We start from the raw sequence: 15,511 nt of genomic DNA, 5'->3' as shown, positions 1-15,511 counted from the left end.
GCCTGCAGGGACGCCGAGCAGCCAGGAGAGGTTGGAGCTCCATTTGATCCAAATCTACCCGAAGTGCTTCCTCACATCCTGCGAGCTCCGTCGTTCCACGTTCAAGAAAATTTCATGCATAAACCTTAAATGCGCGTGTTTCCATTTAGATTCACTTATGATTTATAGCTGGTTTCAATCTGAACGTGATCAATGAATATAAATGAGACTTTGCTTTTTTCACTGGAAAATGAGTTCAAATGTGGTTTTCGTTGCCCTGACGCTGGGCGCATTGATTGTTTTTTTAATATTAATGTATTGATTTGATTTTCTTCTTATGAAATACCCAAATTAAATGGTTACTTGGTAAATGGCAGGGAGATTAGAAAGAGCCCTCTGTAACAGCTGGTTGTTACAATTAAATTTCCCTTTTATTTCATCTTGTGATGAAATAAAAGGGAAACTGTGCTGCGATGTTCTTCTCTGATGGGAAATGCATTTCCTTTTAATTTACAGCTGTGAAAGCAGGAAAGAAAAGTGCTTTTCAGATTTTTGTCCCAGCTACGCTTCCTGTAAACACAGAGCTGCCGTAAAAATCACTGAATCTCCATGCAGAGCAACAAAGCAGGTGTTTCTTTCTTTTATCCTCAGCTCTAACAGCCATGTGGCTTTTTTAAAGACATCACTGACCATGTTGGAGGAGGCTGGACTGCTATGCTATTAGCTAGCTCCAATAATAATAATAATAATAACAAATGCTGCTAATTAGTGTTCTGTAACATCCAATTCAAATCCTTGAATTTCACCAAAACTGAAGCACAGGTTTCTGTAAAGGTCTGTCACTATAGTAACCTCGCAGCAGCCATATTATTGGTCACATGATGTCATTAAAATGCTCCAAAAGGCTCCAACACGTGAACTGGTCCAGTTCAGGGACCCAGTTAGCTGAGGTGTAGCTTAGCAGAGAGCTAGCAGCTACACCTGTCACTCAGTGGGACTACAACAACTTTAAATCTATACATGGAGTCTATGAAGACTGACTCACTTTTAGAGCCGACCTCCAAGTGGCCACTGGAGGAACTGCAGCCGTCATTTTTCACCCCTGCTGCTCGTCTGACTGTAGCTCTGCACGCTACGTAAGCAAAGGTTTGCAGCACGCCTGTGCTCCCCTTAATCATGGCGTTCCTCAGGGGTCAACCTTTGTGCCCCCGTTCATTCTGTGTGCACAGACTTCGCCTAGTGCACTTTGTTAGTCGGTGTTTTGCACATCCTTGAAAGTCCTTTAACAACTTTCACGCGCTGCTTCTTGTTTTGGCATCCGTTCAGTTTCAGACGAGCTAAATTAAGTATTCAAAGTAATTCTGCATACCGCTGCGTGCAACAGATGGAGGATAACAGGCTGCGTGTGATGAGGTCAGTGCTTGCACGCATTATTGATGCTCCACATGTATGACTTCATCTCCCACATACTCTGGCAACAAGATTAATGGGATTTCTCCAGGAGGCTGGAGGAGAGAGGAGGAGGAGCAGAAGTCAAATGAGAAAAACGGGAGAGATGAGAACGCAGGTGTGACAGAGTGTGGACGGCGAGGGACCAAAGCTGAGCGAAGAACCACCGTGTCGGCGCCGTTGTTTGTAACCTTGAGCCGTCTCGTCAATTAAGCACACTTGAATTTATGAGTTAGACACAAAGAGTTAGAGGAGGAGGAGGAAAATGAGCGAGGAGAGACGCTCCGTTACTGGCAAACACAGGAAAGCAAGAGGTCAGTGAGCAAGGCGTGCAGAGAAGAGGAGCCTGGATGGAGCAGGAGCGGCACAGCTGTCTCAGTGCATACAGGAGCACATTACCAGTGAATACTGTGATACTGGCATTTGAGGTTTGGAGAAGAGAGTGTTCTCTAATTAACAACTACCCAAAGGGGCCATCTCCTGCTATGAAACCAGTCATTCTCCTCCTCCCACACTCACATCCATCAACTGCTCTCCCTACAACAGCCCTCCCTCCCTCTCCGCCTGGCCTGCTAGGAGGTTTTAACGAACTCAGTGAGAAAGAGCCAAACTGGGACTAGACTAGAAAGCGAGAACAGACAGAGAGGCAATGAGCTGAGCCAGTGAGTGCTGGGAGTACTGGAACATCTGAGCTGAACATTATCAATCAACACATGAGATTTACTCGTTTAGCATCATGTTTGCATGCAGCGCAATGCAATTAGTGCCAGCAATTTACAGTGTCTGCATGCACGTGTGTGTGTGTGTGTGTGTGTGCTGCATAGACTAATCCAGGCTGGAGGCAGAGCAAACAAGCTGCCTTTCCTGTGGCGGCATCTCGGCTGTAAACCTGTGCAATCTAATCAACATGCTACACAACTTCCTGTGTGGATTTGTAGTTTATTTGACCAAGAAACAGTAAAAACTTCGTGTTTCACACGAGTGTTTCTACAACAAACTACACGCTAATTAGCATGACCATCGAAATGATTTTAGCTTCCTTTGCCATGAAGTGTGTACAGTTAGCTACATGCTAATGCAGCGGATGGTTATCAAAATGTTGCTAATTAACCAGGAAAACGACATATTTTCACTTTGCCAACACTTTCAGCTGCTTTAATAACAACATTTAGCTTGGTGACAAACAGTGGAATTGTCATACAGTAAAGCTAGCAAACGGTAGCTGACATTAGCTACGCTCAGCTAACGTTAGCTACGCTCAGCTAACGTTAGCTACGCTCAGCTAACAGTAGCTACGCTCAGCTAACGTTAGCTACGCTCAGCTAACAGTAGCTACGCTCAGCTAACGTTAGCTACGCTCAGCTAACGTTAGCTACGCTCAGCTAACAGTAGCTACGCTCAGCTAACAGTGACGACACCAGCTGGTCATGTGATTAAACCCCTGAAACACGGAGCAGCTGTGGATTTAAATGCTTTTACACTCGACTCTTCATCTTTGAGAGGAAGAGCGACACGTCAAGTTTGATAATGCTGATGTCATAGCCCTCCTTTAAAAGTGATGCCAATCTAAGCCACACCCACTTTCACCTGGAAAGGTGTAAAGCTGATTCAGCTACAGAAATTAGCCAGCGGATTAGCCTACACAGAACCTGTGTGTGCGGTGTTTGTCCACAGTGTGCTTCACTCACTCCACGGGGGGGTTGATGTCCTCAGCCTTCGTCTCGAAGAAGCGCAGCACCTCTTCGCTCTGAGAAATCTGAGGAGGGAGTCGCACCAGCGCCTGCAGAGAGAGAGAGACAGTGAGCGCCTCTCTGAAGACGCTCCACAGTTTCCTCCTCAGACTCTACCTGAGCAGCTTGAAAATAAGTTTGAGTTTAAATCAAAACTGTTTATTATATTAGAGCAAACCCTGATTCATCCTTTCTCAGCTCTAAACGGGACAATAAATTACAAAACGCACATTATGTTGTATTCAGCAAGACTTGAAAACAGCGCTCGAGCTAATAAACTCATCAGAATAAAGAGTAGAGTTAGAATCATCGGCATTCATCATGCCCTGGGGGACGGGGCTATGGCTCTCTACATCCTCTAGCAGACCATTACATGGGGAAACCATTTGAATACAAGCGCGCCGATCCACACAGGTGTGCACACAGGTGTTCACTGTTCGTAGACTTAAATCACACCTTTCTTGGCTGCTACTTCAAAGCACATTGTGCGCTGTCTGTCCTGCGTGCTGCACAACAACATTCAATATTTAGTATTTACTGCTGTTTACACTTAGCTAGATTAATGCGATGGTGTTGTGTATAGTATGTTGCATTGTTATGTTTTTTTTGCTTGTTTTCTATTCTTTTTCTCTCAACAGGTGATCCCGGAGATATTTTTTCTTCCCCCCTTTCTCACTGTCCCTCTCCCCTTCTGTTTTTCTTTTCCTTCCTCTTTCTTTCTCCCTTTCCTATCCCTCACTCATGTCTGTCCTGTCTGTAACAACTGAAAATAAAATAAATAATAAAAACAAAGGTCGATCAAATGGACCAATACGGCAATGCCATGATGATCCATTTGGCAAAATAAATCCATTGGGTATCCTTGTTGGTCTTCAGACAACAATTCTGACGGCTAAAGAACCAAATGGGACAGGCGAAAAAAAAAAAAAAAAAAAAAAAAAAAAGAATCATCGGCATTCAGAGTCAGCGCCCCCTGCTGGTCAGTAGAGACACTGCAGGTCTAAGGCACCAGCTCTCAGACATACAGCAGATTATTGGACTTCAATCTCTATAAAGTGAAAATATATCAGAGTTATGTGCAGCTTGTATTTCTCCCACAGAGTGCTATAAATAAAAATAACATCAGTTTAAATGTAGATCTTTGTTTCTGGAGCTGTTTCAGGTTTCAATATAAGCTGAATGATACAGACTACTGCACGTGTGTGCTTGGCTACACATCTGCAGAACACAAACACACAATCAATCACTGTTCATACACAGAAGCAGTCAGAGACAGGATCACATGTCAGTCTAAACATCTATATTTAATGATGTGACTGGCTCCAGCTGCAGGACTGACTCTCGTACAGCGTGCTGGACCGTGAAATATACACAACATATGTACGGCGTAGGCTTTTTATTTAAATTGCCACAGTCTGAGCTGCCTTCATGTTTCATTCATCCGATCCTATATTATCCACAGCAGAGGCCACGTGCACCCTGGGTTTCCACCCTGCAGGCTCCGGGGAGCCCATCCTTGGAGAATAATTTCTCTTCCTCTGTGTTTGCCTCATAAACAGGATGCAGGAAGTAAACAGTGCGGCGTGCTGGCTGAAAAACACCAGCTCGCTGTAGCAACTGTAAACACTGGAGCGCTTTAGGTTATTTGGATAATGAAAAGGCTTTTGTGTGAACCTTCGCCTGTGCTGAGCTGAGGACCAGCTTCACTTCACATGTGAGGAACTGCTTCTTAAACTAGTCCCAATTACTGAGCTAATGCTGTGGGTAACCCTGCCTGACACAGGCGAGGAACACTGCTGCATAATTATGCGTGAGACAAACATCAGAGCCTGAATCTCCTTCTGCTCGTGCAGCTTTGAGCCAAGAGGAAGGAAGGAAGGAAGAGGGGGAGGCCACGATGGAGGATTAAAAAAACTAATAAGAGTGGGAACAGGAAGTGATAAGGAAAGTCACTCTGGAGCTGCAGGACTACAAACGCTCGTCGCTTTTAGGTTGATTTTGTTGCTGGAAACAAAACCAGCAAACGAGGGGAGGAGGTCGTTAGCGAGATGGACTTTAAAATAATGGAGGTCAGTTTAAGGTGTGCAAGTTTTATGCACCCCCCCCATCTGAACAGCGTGTGAAAGACAGCCCGGATCGTGACCCTCGACCCCTGACAGCCCCCACAGACAGACGAGAAGCTGAGGGACGTTTACCCTGCAGTAGTCATCGATGAAACGCAGCCGCTTCATGGCCACGTCTCGCACATGACTCCTCCGGAACAGGATTTTGCCTGGAAGGGGAGGAAAGGGGAGAAAAATAATAAGGATGGAGGTGACGGCCAACAGAGGAGAAGAGTAAATACTGGAGACATGCACAGCATCCCTGAAAATACACATGTACGCTGATTCTGCAGAGCAGCAGCTTCCTGTAATACTCAGACCTGTCAGGAGATGTCAGTAACGAATGACATCTCAGGCCCACACTCCCGGCTCCAGCTGTGTCACCTCCCCACCCCGGCAGGCCCGGGGTCGTGCACTCTGTTGTGTGAGGATCCCTGGAATTACTGTTTAAAGGGGAATCCTCCAGCACAGACTTTAGTCCCATTTTGCCCGTGAGTTACAAAAACAGTGCAACGTTGGACCTGGAGCAGCGTTAATGTGACGTTACAGCAACAACAGCAACACTGTGACGCACACACACGCACACACACGGTAAAGAGAAGCTAAATGCTGCATGAAGACATGCAGTGATACCAGAATAAATGCAAAAATCACACAGTAACTTTCACTACAGTCGCACTTTTGTAAATGACCAGAGGCCACAACAACATGACTGTTTCACTGCAACCTGGAAAGTTTGACCTTAAACACCATCGAACTGCACATATTCAGGTGTTTCACCTCTGAGTCACTTATGCTCCAACGAGGAGCTCAGCACACATCAAACAGCTGCTTACTGACCAATCCGCTCAGGGAAACGGCGTGATCATCAGCAGAAGATCTGAGAGCTCAGTGTGGCGACAGGAGAACGGTTTGAAGTTAAGTGGACCTTACATGTTGAACGTATCCACAGTCCCTGCTGTGGGGCCGTGAGCATCCTCTTCAATATAAACAAATTTAAACCCACTCACCGTGTGGGCTCCCAAACACTCAAAACCGTTATTTTGCTCCTGTTTTTGCATTTATTTAATAATCGAATCTTTTTTGGCACTTTTTGGCTTCCATACACAAAACAGTAGAAAAACTGCACGCTTGGTGATTTCTTTCTTTTTTTTTTTATTGCCAAGCTCTTATTAAACCCCGATTCTTTTGTCCCAATGACAGAACAGAGAAAACCGACTCATAGTGTGTTAAAATATTGATATTTCTTTTATTCAATCATCTTCCGGAAGAGAGAGACCTCTGCTCAGCTCAAACGCCAGTTGCAAGAACTCTCTAACATTAGAATCATAAACTGTGCTTCATATAGGTTTTTTTTGGTACTTTATTTATTTATTTTATATTATTATATAATATATAATTATATAAATATATTATTTATAATATATTTATAAATAAATATATTATAAATATATTTAAAACTTCCTGTTTTAAATATATTTATAATATATTTATTTATAAATATATTTATAATATATTTATAAATAAATATATTATATTATATTATTATATTATTATAATTTTATTATTATTTATTATTTATTATTATATTATTATATTATTATTATTATATTATATTATATAATAATATATTTTTCCTGTTTTAAATATATTTAAAACTTCCTGTTTTTCAGTCTGGCTGAACACTTAAAAGTGGCCTTGCTCTACAAGCCTTTATTAAAGTACATAAAACAATATAATGAGCAGATACACATTAAAAAATATTTCTCTTATCCCGAACAAACTAAAACGTCGTCCTGCAACTTCAGACTGAAAGAGTCCATTAAGAGTGTGAGCTGAGCGTGCATCCGCAGACAGGCGCTTATGTTTGCATGTGGCGCCACTGGCTTTCTAGCAAAGTGGGAGGTTTGTGTTTGGTGGGTTTCCAGATTGGTTTTGTTTGTGAGTGTGAGGATGAGGAGGGCTGGGGGGAGGGGGGGGGCTATAAAGCTGATGCTGGGACCACGTGTTGGCCGCGGGGCTTAAACAGAGCGGTTACCAAAATAAACTGCTGTGAACACACAGAAGCCTTTTACTGCCTGAGCACACACGGAGCTGGAGAATCTACATGGAGGACACACACACGGGTGGACACACACAGGTGGACACACACATGCAGCATCGTGCCCAACGCTGCAGGTCACCATCAACCTGAATGTGAGGAGAGACGAGTGTGTGTGTGTGTGTGTGTGCGTGTTGTCGATCTCACACACACAGACACGCGAGCATAATCAAGTGATCACATTCATGCACGATCATAATGTGACTCAGACGCTCTCCACATCCAAAAATGAACATCACACAGACGCACAGGCACGAAAACACAGCTGAGATTTGAAAGTCACAGATAATGCCTCATCAGCAGTAACACACACACACACACACACACACACACACACACACGCCCTGCGAGTGCCAGTCATACATTATTAATATGGGAGCCTGTTCAGATAACGAGAGCTCAGGAGCAGGCTATCACCTGGGAGAAATGGGATGATCCTCTTCTTCGGGTCTTTCTGCCCTCCCTCAATTGGGAACTTGTCGAGTATCTGCATCTGTGGAAACACGAGGAGAGGAAACGGCTTTAGTTTTATGTTCGGCTCAGCTTCACGTCTTAGGAATCATCCGCGTCTCTCCTGGGCGCGAGATAAGAAAGATCGATATCAATCTCGTGTGTCGTGTCGAGTATAAACCTGAAGCCGGGAGGCAATTAGCTTAGCATAAACACAGCTAGCCAAGCTCTTTAGCGCAAATATATTCCTGAGAGCAGCTTCAGAGATCATTCTCACCGACACAGAAAAACCAAAGATAAACGACCCTGCAGGAAATCATTCCAGGATGGCGTTCCTTCAAAGCAGATGTCAGCTTGTGTGCATGTTACTTTTTTAGCTCCAGTTATAGAGACATAAACTGTTTCCTTATTTGTGAGCAACATTCAAAAATGTTTGACTGTCATTAATTATTTATATAGAAAAATGGGTTCGGCTCAGCCTCAGGCCTCTGCAGCAGGAAATCTTTAGCTGTGTGTTCAAACAAGTATAAATGCACACGAACTGCTGCGCATGTGTGGATGTAAAGACAAAACGCCATGCAGGAGGAACACTGGGGGATAAAGAGTAACAAAGGTGAACTTAAAGATTTAGATCAGTTATCCGAGACAATGACACACGATCAGAAAGAAAGTGGAGAGGCAGCTGATTTATTGTCACAAAGTTAATATTTATTAAAGAAATCAACGAGGTGCTCACTCCTGTGTGCACCCTCAGCCTCTCAGACACCACACAGTTGGGAAATGATGCAAAGCTGTCACAGCAGCAGAAAAAGGTAAAGTTGCAGCAAAGTTAGCGCAGCAGCAGGACAGTTATTCAACCCTGTGGGAAGCTACAAAAAGGTAAACGCTATAAACCAACCCTGGACATGATTTCAATTCACTTTTATTTATAATAAATGTATTTATTTGTATTCCAACAGCAGTTGCTTCAAGGTGCTTTTTGTTGTAAGGTGAAAACCCTCCAATCATATAACAGCAACATACAAGCAAGCAGTTGGCAACAGTGGTGAGAAAAAACTCCTTTTTAAAAGGAAGATATGAAGGTGAGATAAAGTGCAGATGTAGGTTAACAACAACAATCTTTATTTATAGAGCACATTTAAAAACCAGCGGTATACAAAAGTGCTTAACATAAGAGACAGAGAAGTAACACGAGTATTATGAGGCCTTAGCAAAGTATCAAATATCCTCACAGGTCAATGCCACTAATACACAGGGGTAATATAAAATGCATATCAAAATAAAAACATAATAAAAGCACAAGCCATAAAAATATGTATAAGAAAAAATAGAGTAAGTCTAAGAGTCAGGTGCGAGCATTAACAAGCAGGAAAGGCGAGATTAAACAAATAAAATGATTTAAAAGATTGGATGGAATCAGACGCCCGGATCACAATCGGAAGGTTATTCCACAACTCTGGTGCAGCCAAACGCCCGGTCACCTCTAGGCTTCAGCCGAGATCTAGGCTGCACCAAGAGCAACTGAGTAGATGATCTTAATGCTCTGGCAGGAACATACGATTTAAGAAGTTCCTTAAGGTAGCTCGGTGCTGTGTTGTTGGTCATTTTAAACGTAAGCAGCAGTATTTTAAATTGGATGCGGTATTTTATGGGTAGCCAATGCAGGTCAGCTAGAACAGGAGTGATACAGGCAAACTTCCCAGTTCTGGTCAGAATGCGTCACAGACCTCAAGACATGACGCTGCCAAGTTTCTGTTTTGCTTCTATGCTATGCTAACCTAAGCTAAGCTAACTTAAACGCCCACAGCACAGCGTGGAGCCTATCTCAGCTACCACAGGGCTGGTAACCAATCAGGTTTAAGAAAAGAAAAGAAAAGACAACGGCTGTCTCCCAGTTCAGGGTCTGCAGCCTTAAAGGCCGCATTTTAAGGCCGATTACGTCACAGCGACGCGACGAAGGCTGTCCCAATTCGAAGGCTGCTCGAAATGCGGCCCTCAAATGCGTCCTTCATTTCCCTGAATTTTAAGGACGTGGCGGTGTAGACTTCGTGGCCCAACATATCCCAGAATGCATAGCGCGGCGGTGGGTGTGGATAATTTTGCCGAAAAAAAAACGGCGGATGAGGGGCGCCCGAAGAGTAAACTTTAAGTAAGTACTGAATATTATGTCACTTATTTATGTGCAAATGTTTAATAACGAAGAACATTAAAACATTACTGTTGGCCACATGTCGGCAAAGTCATGTGACATCAGTGACGTTTGTACTAACTTGGTTTTAAAGCCTTTACTTTAAAATATACGCCGTTCAATAGCTGAGCTTAATCAGAGAATGATCAAAGCTCATGTAGAAACAAACAAACAAATGAACAAAAGATTTTCTCCTTCATTTCTGTCAAACAAAGCTGTATGAAACGTTTCCAGCTGTTAGTATCATGGTTGCCAGGCAACCTGGGCAGCGCGACGGAGGCTAGACCGTCCCATTTCACAAGCCTCGCACTTCCGGCCTTAGCGGTCTTTGAGTACGCGGCCCTTGAGGATCTTTAAGGCTGCAGACCCTGAATTGGGATACAGCCAATGGTTTAACATGAGGACAAAGACCAGTAGCAGTTAGCTTAGCATCACCACAGTAGTGTCTGTTCAACACATTATTCATCTCTTTGTATCTGATTAGCTGCTGGAACATGTTAGCAGCAAACGTATTGCTGATACCAAACGTCCTCCTCTGAGTCTCCCAAACAAAAAGAATGAAGGTAACTTAAATATGAAGTAAGAGCCTCAGTCAGTAACAGTAACTACCTTTTAATCTACTAAAAACGCTTCTTTACCATCACAAAACAGTTTTTCTGCTCAGGGGTGCATCATATCGAGCGTCACACCTCAGTCCCAAAGCTGCACGCTGGTATCAATAAAAAAAACAAAACAAGTCCACTGAGCCGCGGAGTTCACGGGGGTCAAACCAGCATGAACGACATGAAGACGGTGAGAGAAGTGCTGACACCAGAGCAGGAGGTGCAGAGAGAGGGAGCGTGCAGAGCGAAGCATTAAGACAAAGAAAAAACAAAAACGGGAGAAAGTCAAGAGAAAGAGAAAGCAGCAGATTCCTGCTCGTTTCCACTCTTCAAATAGATCAATCAAGATTAGAGAGGAAGCAAAAACAGCAGAGGACGGATGCAGAGGGTGAGGAGGCTGCACAGCACTGCAGCAGACATCCTACAGGATCGGAGCATGTGTGCACGTGTGTGTGTGCACGTGTGTGTGTGCACGGAGCATGTGTGCACGTGTGTGTAGGGGGCTGAAGTCCATAAAGAGGTATAACAGGCGATGGGAGCCGTCGGCCGCGTCTGATGGCTGAAAGCTGTAAGAGACTGCGGGGAACCGAGCGAGCAAACAGCCGGGTGGGTCTCTGGATGCAAGAAGATACCCAGAAAACACTCGCACTGATCCCCAGCGCCCACTCCGGAAACATCCGTCGCCTGATCCCTTCCCCTGTCCATCTGTCAGTCTGCCTCCACCTTTTCATTGAATTCCTGTCTGATTTTTTCCCACTCATGCACTGACCATGCCCAACGGTTTGGATCCTGCTCACAGGATCTGTGTCCGTGACACACGGATGGATGATGGACGGCCACTCGCAGGTTTGAAGCGTGACTGTGCCACCGTTTCCACTTTCTTAATGAAGGCAAAGATGTAAGGTGCAGCACGTGCTCACCTGCGTGCAGGTGCGACACACTGAGAGGACAGACGTAACCGTAAGGCTCGTCATGTCAGCTTTCCTTCTCAGTTCAACAAACTAATTACCCTCCTTTTCAAACTCTGCCGGTGCAGCCTGAACTGATCCACTCGGATCAAGGTCAGCTCATTACTCGAGACGCTCTCCGGCTGGTCCAAGCTTGTCCTGAAATACACGTTTTCCTGTCGCCGCTGACAGATTCGCGTGCTCGCGACCAGCCGGGAGTTACAGGATCACCGAGGGAGAGAGAATGGTGAGAACAGGTGGGACGGCGGGGATCAGGTGACACAGCCACGGGCGCAACTGCTCTTTTACATGGATGCATGCACACAGGCTGCACGTGCACGGCCTGCGAGCGTGCACGTTTGCAGCACGATAGCAGACGATCAGGAGTCCAGGTGGTAAAATTCCACTCTGAGGATGCCAAAAGAGAAAGGAAAGAAACACATCCACGCCAAACCATCGCTCCACTTCTCAGACTCCACTGTCTCCTTGGTAACCAGCAGAGAGAGAGTGTGAAGAAGAGTTGTGAAGAGATGTGATTGGATGATGCGGTGCAGCTCTGGACCACTGGTGTAAATGTTGGGAGTCAGGTAAAAAAAAAGATTGTTCTTCGTCTCCCAGAGTGAATCCAGGATGCGATGATGTAATGCTCACTGTCCGCTCGCGCTGACGCTCGTCTTATTTCCACATGAGCTAAAAGCATAAACGTGAGTGTAGTTACTGGCAGGAAGGTGGTCTGTAGTCCTGAGACGGCCTCGGGACTACAATTCAGCAGCTCTGGATTTAGAGTCCAAAACAAAAGCTTGAAAATGAAGCAGCCTCCTAAACCCAATATTGCTGAACGGCTTTCCCAATGTCTGTGTGTGTGAGGGTGGAGCTACTTCTCATACCAAGACGAGCATGTAGGCCATGGAGGAAGACTCTGCACTGACACAGGTAACTGAAGGAAAACACTGGACAAAGCACATCGGCTGGAGCAGGGGTGGGGACCTCCAGGCCTCGAGGGCCGGTGTCCTGCAGGGTTTAGATGTGTCGTTGATCCAACACAGCTGATTTAAATGGCTGAATGACCTCCTCAACATACCTTGAAGTTCTCCAGAGGCCTGCTAATTAACTAATCATGTGATTCAGGTGTGCTGACCCAGGGTGAGATCTAAAACCTAATCACTGATGGTCACAGCCACAACATTAGACATGTTGTGTCTCTATTTAACTAACACACGTGAACGCTGACGGCTCGTGCTGTGCGTGAGTGAAAGTAAACCGTCCACCGTTAATGACGCCGGACTACACCTGTGGGTAAGTGAAATATCCACTGAGTTATTTTGCCTCCTTTTAGGATGACGGCAAACAGAATGCATATAGACAACTAACATTTATCATCATCCGTCTCTAATAATCAGGAGAGTCTGTGTGCGCTGATTGCACGAGAATTTCCACCAATCAGGGACCCACGGGGCTGACACGTGCAATGGCTGAATTCATAAAAACATCAAGGCGGTTTGAATTTTGCAGAGCCGTAAACATCGCTGTCCATCTTTGATTTCCACACAGTCACTGAGGAAGTGTAGCTTATTAAAGTTTGCCTATAAAAGCAGAATTCAGTCCTCTTCCCCCAATTCTGTTCTACAGCTGACAAACCGAGAAAATCGAGATATTTAGAAACATATTTGGATGCACTTCAGCCTCTGTGGCTAGCATAGATACTAGGGGTGCAACAATACACAAAATTCACGGTTCGGTTCAATACTTTGGTGTCACGGTTCGATATTTTTTCGATACAAAAAAAAGTTCATGCCTTTTTAATTTGTCATTTATTAAAATTATAAATATTTTAACTCAAAAGTACAGTTTTTAAGTAATAAAATAATAAATCTATCTGATGGAGAAATCCCTCATCTTTGGAAAAGAGAGTTTATTACAGAGAAATGGCTCTTTCCAAAATAAAAGCTCTACTATACGCTTCTTCTGGGCTATATTCTCAGCAGCATATTAAACATATCAGGTGCCCATAAGGAGAATCATGTGCTAACGGCTGTCTAAATGACTCGGGTAAAGTTTGTAGCATGCGTGCTTGTTGTTTTTGTCTGCTTCCACTTGTCTTTGCACGAGGATGATGTCGGAGTAAATGTGCAGTCATATTCGTTGTGTTCCCACTAGTGCTGTCAGCATTCATCTCGTTGAAATGACGTTAACGCCACAACACGGCAAATCTCCGTTAACGAGCTACCGCGGATCGCCCGTGTGTGGGGCTGGACGGCCAACACGTTAACAAGCTAACTGCGCTAACGAGCTAACTGCGCTAACACACTAGTTCCCACCAATGTAATTGAGCATTGCGTGGCACATCCAACATACTGTTTTACTTTAGTCCATGACGCTTACTTTCAGGGTCATACGTCACATGAAAACCAAAATAGTTCCAAACGCCAGATCTGAATGAGGGTGGGGGAGGTTCAATTTGCCATGTTGCAACGAGCTTAGCTTCTGTCTTGCTAGTTTGCTCTGCCCTCAGTGAATCTGTGTTCGACTACTCCGCCTAGGCTGCACTGTCGAGCGCAGATCCACTGAGCGCTCAACACAGACAGCATCGTCAGAAGGAAAGTTGATAAAATAAATTAAAAATGTTGTATTGTTGGATACATATGCGTACTGAACCGAAAGCACTGTATCAAACGGTTCAATATCGATACGAGTATTGTTGCAGCCCTAATAGATACGCAGGACTGGACTTCATGTCTGTTCTCGAAAAGGAACTGGGCAGTGATGAAAAGGCTCCAGTAATACATTTGTTTCACCATGATTCAACTGTTTATTCATTCATTTAGTCGACTAAAGAAAACAATCATATTATCTGCACCATCATTTTGTGACTAAAACAGAGACAAAGCAGGAAGATGTAACTGTAACCAGCAGAGGTCGCTCATCTTATCCACATCTGTCTCTGAAAACATGGAAACATCCACCTTCAAGAGAATGTTCCAGCTCAGCGTTTGGTCCACGTAGCTTTAGCAGCGATACAGTTATTATAAGAGCGCTTTAGTCTCACTTTAGTCTCAGTTCATTCAGGAACGACGGGGCTCAGAGACTAACAGCAGCTTCATGCACATGTGCTAAGAATAGAGCCGCTCTGTAAGGAGCTCTGAGAGTCACTTGGCACAAACTTGGGGGATGCCACAGCGCCATTACAGCCAACTGATGCCTCACTTCCTGTTGTGGGTGATGTGGGTTTACCCCGAGCTCTGCAGGAGTGGAACAGAGTGGAATGGAAACACACACACACACACACACACGAACTTCTGGAACAACTCATGACTGTCCTGACAAAGCAACCATGTGATCTGCCGAGTGAGGCCGCGGGCTCGAGCATGCTTCTCCTCTCTGGCGAGCGCACGATAAGGTCGCTGCTCTCGCTGTCGTGTCAGTATGCAAACATCCCGTCACAGACAAAGTCAACATGCTGGCGCTCGCTTTTACACCCCGGAGCTGTCAGATTCCTTCTGCTCATTCCCAGATCCAGATTTTATTACTCGGAGAAGCTTGGCATGACTCACAGTTCAAAATAATCCTTATGTACATGAATGCAACCCTTTGTTTGTTTAACTGTTTGAAACAAGCTCCTCCTTCTTCAAGCCAACCCTCTTCTGATTGGCTGCCCCTCCCAAACAGAAGGAGCAGTGTGTAACCTGAGCTTTTGGGCCAAATGTCGACCTCATTGATTGAAAATCTGGACGTGTTTAATAAACAGATTCACCATTATGACAGAAAACAAGGAGTCTCCATTAGAAAGCCTCCTGAAATCTTTATTTCATCACAGCTCACAAACTAATGGAGCGCATGAATCAAGCATGAGCATGCATTAGCACCCAGCAGTGTTCAGTTTCAGAGAGGCAGATGTCTCCGATTGTGGAGGGAAGGCGTTCCTTTCCAACCACAATCACTCACAGTTGTGTCTCTAAATTTAGA

The 15,511-nt window shown here is 44.6% G+C and overlaps 1 protein-coding gene across 8 annotated transcripts in view; it reads right to left on the bottom strand.

The window, feature by feature from the left end:
• The window catches only part of sh3pxd2aa (SH3 and PX domains 2Aa), a 116,436-nt gene that overhangs the window by 67,807 nt on the left and 33,118 nt on the right, over positions 1-15,511 (bottom strand). For all 8 annotated transcript variants that reach the window (XM_085161988.1, XM_085161989.1, XM_085161992.1 and 5 more), the window contains 3 exons: positions 7,779-7,854; positions 5,354-5,430; positions 3,117-3,208 (listed from right to left, as the gene is read on the bottom strand). In XM_085161988.1, the coding sequence (XP_085018114.1) occupies positions 3,117-3,208; positions 5,354-5,430; positions 7,779-7,854 (245 nt within the window). Of the gene's footprint in view, positions 1-3,116; positions 3,209-5,353; positions 5,431-7,778; positions 7,855-15,511 lie in introns of those variants that run through there.

Source organism: Neolamprologus multifasciatus, chromosome 6, assembly GCF_963576455.1.
Source record: "Neolamprologus multifasciatus chromosome 6, fNeoMul1.2, whole genome shotgun sequence".
Taxonomy (NCBI): Eukaryota; Metazoa; Chordata; class Actinopteri; order Cichliformes; family Cichlidae; genus Neolamprologus; species Neolamprologus multifasciatus.
Note: the sequence above shows the minus strand (reverse complement) of the source record. Positions and strands in the feature narration are given on the sequence as shown.